General features: G+C 33.3%; 1 protein-coding gene across 4 annotated transcripts; it reads right to left on the bottom strand.

Annotated features, from left to right (window-relative positions):
* Positions 1–619: 619 nt before the first annotated feature.
* Positions 620–4806, bottom strand: LOC115959602. 4 transcript variants are annotated; one of them, XR_004084935.1, is made up of 5 exons: positions 4387–4806; positions 4122–4291; positions 3306–3347; positions 2984–3165; positions 2518–2885 (listed from the first exon to the last, which is right to left on the bottom strand). XR_004084935.1 is itself a non-coding variant. In XM_031078044.1 (4 exons), exons 1-4 carry the CDS (start codon positions 4505–4507, stop codon positions 2874–2876), a joined length of 345 nt encoding a protein of 114 aa, XP_030933904.1. In that variant the 5' UTR covers positions 4508–4806; the 3' UTR covers positions 2518–2873. The 4 variants fall into 4 exon arrangements, 1 of the variants encoding a protein (XP_030933904.1); XR_004084936.1 differs by lacking the exon at positions 2984–3165 and adding an exon at positions 620–804 and having other exon boundaries at positions 2708–2885; positions 3306–4291; positions 4387–4774; XR_004084934.1 differs by having other exon boundaries at positions 3306–4291; positions 4387–4775.
* Positions 4807–6555: the final 1749 nt, after the last annotated feature.

Here is a 6555-nt window from a genome sequence, read left to right as displayed (position 1 = left end):
AAAAAAAAAAAAAAAAAAAAAAAAAAAAAAAAAAAAAAAAAAAAAAAGAAGAAGAAGAAGAAGAAGAAGAAGAAGACAAGTCATTAGTCATGCCCCCATTCCAAATCTGCTTCTTCCCTAGTCTCTTCTCCAAACAAACAAGATGAGCAACAAACAAATATGGTGACATAGGTTCTTCCTAGTCTCTATTTCACTCACTCTATACTCTATTTCTCTCCCCTCCCTCTCAGTCTCTCTTCCCCAATCCAGTAGATCTGGCAAATGAGATGGCTTGGATTGTGATAACAAATGAGAACAATAGATTTTAGCTTTTGTCAAATGGAATTTTTTTGGTAATAAGAAAAACACATATTCAACTGGAAAAATCGTCTTCGGTTCAGCAAACTAGGCAGTTTAACTGTGGTTCGAGAGGCTCGCTACAAAATATAATTTTCAGTTTTGCGGGCTTTAAAAATTGAACTGGTGGCCAGTTCCTAGTTCAACCAGCTGATCTGGCTCTCAGTTCAATGAGCTAGCCCATTCTAATTTTAAAAAACCATGGTAGACACAACAAACAATAATGAATTTATCACCTTTTTTTCCCATCACTCAAAGTTGACAAACTTAGGAATTGTGCAATTTGTTTTGAAAAAATTTGTGACAATAGCATTTTCAATCACATATGATGGCAAAAGCAACCTACCTTGCATGATCCACCATGCCCTGTTCTGTCCCATGCATATTTTCCTTGTCTCGAAGAGATGATGCAGCGAGAATTGGTTTTGCTCATGATTCGACCTTATCCCACTTCATTACCATCTAGAGCTTTATTCAAAAAAAAAAAAAAAAAAAAAAAAAAAATTTATTTCCTACTATATCAATGTTTTATGAAAAATGATATAAAATGTTTTTTTTTTCTTTATTAAATAAATGAGTCATGAGACAGTATTCAAAGCTTGTGCACTAAAGTGTAGGGATGCTTTTTCTATAACATCTAAAATGATTTATTATGAGTGATGAAAAAAAAAGTTGTAGTTTATGTAAAAGTGATTTTGTACCATTTACAATCGACTCTTAAGAGCGACGTTACGTATTGATCAAGATGTTCATGTGAACACACTAATTTTAAATTTACGTGGATTGTTGAATACCTAAAATAAAATTAATATAAAAAAATAAAAAATAAATAAAAATAAAAAAAAGGTTGAACCTCTACTGTGCACCCTTAGCGTAATGGTTACTCCACAAGTATAAATACTTGTTGGGGTTTGTTGGGGTGTGGGGAGCAGGGCCAAGGTTCAAGTCTTCAAAAGGGAGCTTTACACACATATATACTTAGATTAAGCTAGAATCACTACAAGAAAAAGAGCTATTGCGGCGGGCCAAAACCGCCGCTAAAGGTACATTTGACCTATAGCGGCGGGTGCTATCGCGGCGGGCCGTTCCGTCAATGTTGCAGTGCCGCTATAGGTATATTGCGGCGGTCGCAAAAAGCGCCGCTATAGATGCACCTTTTAGCGACGCATGAAGGTTTATTGCGGCGGGCATAAAACCGCCGCCATACGTGTTCAGAATTCGTGGCATTGACTTTTAGCGGCGGGCATACGCCGTCGCAATAGGAATCATTTAAAACATAAAATGTTCACCTTTAGCGGCGGTTTTTGCCCGCCGCTATAGGTCTTTTTCTTCTTTTTTTTTTCCCATTTCTAGTGGGTTTTAAAACCACATTTCTATTACAAATAAATCCTGTAATAATTTTAGCTGCACTAAGAAAAACCACAAATTTAACCAGATAACACCACAATTGTCTCAAAACTAACATTATATTAACATAGAAATATATTATTAAATACAGAACATTATCTATAACTATCATCATAAAATTAACAAAAGAAAAATATATATATATATAATAAAAAATAAATAAAATATAACTTCTTGTTCAGTCATTCAATTTACCTTGAAATTTCAAAGTGTTCTTTACTTCTAGAAAAATGGACAAGCAAAGAGACAACAATAAACCACAAAACCATTCCACCACCAATTATTACAAGAAAATAATCACCTTCTATTGTAATAATTGAATTAGCTTGCTAATAATAAAGAGATGGAGAAGGTTTTAAAAAGATTCAATATATTTTTTTCTTCAACAGATGCTGTCTCACAATTCCAGAATTTCAAGTCCATGTTATAATTGTGAATGAGAATGATAAACTTCTTAATTTCAGCATCAGTATCCATATCTAACTTCACTGCTAAAAAATGAATAGGAAACAAAAGTTTACTTTTCAATTTAAACCTGAATCCCAAGTTTAAAAATTCAAACTTCCATATCAATGCCATAGATATGCATGGGACGCATCAAGTTCAAAAATTCAAAATTTTCAAGAACCAAAACAAACAACTGCAATTTTTTGTTTTCAATGCTACCCAACATTAGAAATGAAACAAGAATGGTACAGGCAGTGCATAATATTTTGTCTTCTTTTGTTAAATTGCAAGTGCATCTTTTATCTGTTAACACCTATCTCTAACAACTTTAAAAGAGAAATGTGATTCATTCCATTAAAACCCAATACTTTCAAGGCATTTATTGATCCCTACATGTGATGAATCCCATTTAAATAAAAAACCTAATGCCTTAAATGCATAAACAATTACATATGCCTATTACATACATGTGATTATGTATACAATGAGAAAGAGAGGAAGTTAACAGTTGGCATACTTGAGGGACCAACACAACTTGGGGAACTAAGAAGATTGCAATGAAAGGCGAAGGTTTGCGGAGAAGATAGGCAAAGCTGCGCAGAAGCATAATGGTAATCAGAGTCTTGCCAGAGCCAGTCTCCAAGAACACTATAGTGTTCTTCTTGATTGCCATCTCTAGAGCTTCAAGTTAATAACTGCAACACAACACAACCAAAATAAATAAACCAAGAAAACATAAACAACTTCAAAAGACCTCTTACTAGTCCCTTAAATAAACCAAGTTAATAATCACCTTCTATTGTATTATCCCCATGCCTTATTCCAAAGTCGATGCTCACATTAGTAGATTTTTATCACCTTCTATAACTTCCATTACTCTCTATATGATCTTTCCAGGTTTGACATTAATAAAAACCGTAGAACAAGTCTACTACTAGTACCACTACACCTTCTTGTCACTTGCATCTTTCACCCCTAAATAAATAAATAAATAAATAAATATATATATATATATATATATATATATATACAATTAACACTAGATCTAATCTAAGATCTAGAAGTAATAAATTTAAAAAATTTAAAAAAAAATTCAGTGAGTTGAAAAGGGTTACCGGCGGGGACGTGGTTGAGGGAGATGCCGGTGGAGGAGAGAGCTTGTTGGACGGCAGAGTTGATGCGGTTGGTGTCGCCGTAAGTGGAGATAGAGACAAAGACAAAGAAATTAGATCTTTTTTAAGATTGAAAATCTATGGGCTTTAACATAACAGCTTCACAAAATCACAGGTCTATGCATGTAATGCAATGGTAAACTTTAATGCCCATCTCCCAGTATTCAATGTAGGAACTAGAAACCTATTTATATAATACAGAAATGAGAAAGGTTTATATTGACCAGCTTATAGTTATTTCAAGGCCTTTGTGTTTCATATATTACCAAAAATTAATACACTCCATTACACATTCATATATAATAAGTAAAAAAAAAAAAACCCATTCACTGTTTCTACAATCCATAGGTTACTGCACAAATGGGAACTAGCTACCAAAATTTCTTTTTTCACTGTCAGTAGATTCTAGCAATGTGAGTGCTAATTATCAACTCCCAACACATCTTAAGCACATAAAAAGATACGCGCAGTCACATTACTATTATCACTTTAGTGTAACCCAATCAAATCATCTTAAGCTTCTAGAAAAATCAAATATTGTTCACATTTACAGAGTAAAACGCCAACCACTAAAATACATTATTCCACCAATTCCTCAACAAAGTTTCTCATATTAAGACTACAATGCAAGTCATCGAATAAAGCAATGCGCAAATCTATATCATAACGAGTAATACAAGACCATAACAAAAAGGCAAATTTATCGATATCAAAATCCAAAAAGCAGAAAACAAAACCGAAATCATTAAAAAGTTATACCTGATGCTGGAACTGAGCAACTGAACCTTCCACTTGTGTTGGCCCTGTGATCGGTACCTGGAAAGAGGCGTAATTTCCAGCTACAACTTCCACCGGAGCCTTCATTTCCGGCGAGGTAGTGAAATAGTCCGAAGCCATAATCTTATTCAGCCTCTCTCTCAATGCCGAATCTACAACAACACCACCAAAAAAATCAAAATCACACACACAATTCTTCAAAATTGATTCAAAACAAAGAGAATTATATTCAAATCAAAGATTATACAAGTAAGGTTGGCATTGGAATCAATAGGCCGATCACACTTAGCGACCCAGAGCTTCACGTGCTCGATGCAACGCAACAACGCATTCTTATGCGACAAGCTCGAATCGACGGGACGAGACATCAACAAGCCGCCAAGCAGCGAAATCGAATCGAGGTCGATTATTCCACCATCTTTAAATCTTTCTCTCTTTTTTTTTCTTTTTCTTTTTAAAAAAAATTAGATTGCAAGACAAAGACAAAGAAAAGAAAAACAAAAGGATTAGATTGCAAAAGGGGGCCAAACTTATTGGCGTCTCTTGAAGAGAGAAAAAAAATTTGGGGAGGGCAACGGGTCTGGAGGAAGAGAAAAGAATTTGGGGAAGGGGGCGGCTGGGAGAAAAGAAAAGACATATTTATATGATGCTATTGCTAGGGTTTTAAAATCTGAAATAAGAGTTTTAAAATTAAAAAAAAAAAATTATAAGCAAAGTCAAGTCTCGAACTAGAGACCGTTTGTGCAAAACACGTTCTGCACACCACTAAGCTAGTGATGCAAATATACACAAATGTTACATAACAATATATATATATATATATATATATTATAAAAATTTTAATATATATAAAAATTTATATAAATTATATATTTTTAATTTATATAAAATTTAATAATAAATATATAAATTTATATAAATTATTATAGTAAATCAATTACCATTTTTGACTAGCAATTACTGATAAACCCTGGGATATCAGTGGACTGAAAATGTCAGGCGTTGATAAACTTGCGACTAGATCCTGAGAAAACAAGCAAAAACTCAGAGGAGACCGGTGGAAGCCTGCCAAGATCCCTCCAATGGTGAAGTTAGTCTCTGACTAAAAATGTAAACTGAGTCTCCCAAAAACAGAATGCGTTACTCTTTCATTGGCATGTGCTTATATAGTATGCGGGAAGCGGTTACTTGTTTGGTAACCGTTCCTACAGTTAAGGAATCCAACAAGCTCGGAAGTAAATTCCGTAACTGACGTAGAAATTTACGTTTCACAACGGTTGGGCTTGACTGGCGACGGTACGTTCTTCCACTCAGCGGAGACGTAGTAACCTCCCTTGTCCTTTATGGACGAGGGGATGGTAGCAAGTTCGTCCATCCTTTACGGATGGATGAACGGTAGAAAGCCCGTCTGTCCTCAAGGACAGACGGACGATAGTGAGCTCGTCTGTCCTTAAGGACAGACGGACGAGTTGGCAAAGATTTACCTCTTGTCTATCCTTTGGACAACGTATATGGACGGGAGATGACTTAGCGAATTTTCGTTGCACATCAATTACCATTTTGTCATGCATTTTGTAATTGTACAATAATCAAACACATCTATATATCTAACTGAGTTAATGAGCGAAAAATATTAAAAATATAATATTAATGAGATATGAAATAAAATTTAAAAACAAAAAACAATCACATATACTCAATAAAAATCACCACACAATGTTCTCAAAAAAAAAAAAAAATTACCACACAACAAAAATTATCAAACATTTTATCTTATTAAAAATTAAAAAAAAATGATTATAGCTATTATATATTAAATTTATATAAGAATTTTAATATGTGACTAACTACGTTTACTTTTCCAATAAAAAAAATTAAAAAAAAAACTAGGATTACTTTTAAACAAAAAATAATATGACTAATTGGATGGTCAGACTGAGTGAATATATATAGCCATATAAGTACGCAACACATGTCCATCACGTGCCATTCTTAGATTTGAAATCTAACCGATGGATTTGAAGAGTATAATGAAAGGTTCATTCTTGTAAGCATGAAAAATATATGAAGATAATGTAATTTAACGGCAGATTTGTCAAAATTCACATTGAATTAAGAAATATAGGGTTGGGTTCAAGTTACAATTGATGTAACTTTAAAAAATGTTACACCAACCAATAACTTATTGTTGAGTTCATATTTTTAAAATCCAACCGTTGGATCACATTTTCTATAAGTTCTTAACATGCATGCCAATTTTCATGCCAATCGGATGTAATTTACCATTTGATCATTAAACTCATCTTTTATGAGTTATTTTAAACTACAAAAACTTGAATTTAAACAATTGATTTATGACATGGCTATTAATCTTTGATCACCTTGAAATTTTGTAAGCACAAAAAAAATATATGAA

The sequence above is a fragment of the Quercus lobata genome, chromosome 9 (genome assembly GCF_001633185.2).
Source record: "Quercus lobata isolate SW786 chromosome 9, ValleyOak3.0 Primary Assembly, whole genome shotgun sequence".
In the NCBI taxonomy this organism is placed as follows: Eukaryota; Viridiplantae; Streptophyta; class Magnoliopsida; order Fagales; family Fagaceae; genus Quercus; species Quercus lobata.
This window is presented reverse-complemented; position numbering and strand designations above follow the sequence as displayed.

Bases quoted from the DNA above. Each gene is read 5' to 3' on its own strand.
- LOC115959602 (XM_031078044.1), bottom strand. From the start codon at position 4,507: ATGTCTCGTCCCGTCGATTCGAGCTTGTCGCATAAGAATGCGTTGTTG. The intron at 4,292-4,386 runs GTATAATCTTTG...GTGTTGTTGTAG, and splicing joins TTCCAATGCCAACCTTACTT to ATTCGGCATTGAGAGAGAGG. The intron at 3,348-4,121 runs GTATAACTTTTT...CCGTCCAACAAG, and splicing joins TTGCTCAGTTCCAGCATCAG to CTCTCTCCTCCACCGGCATC.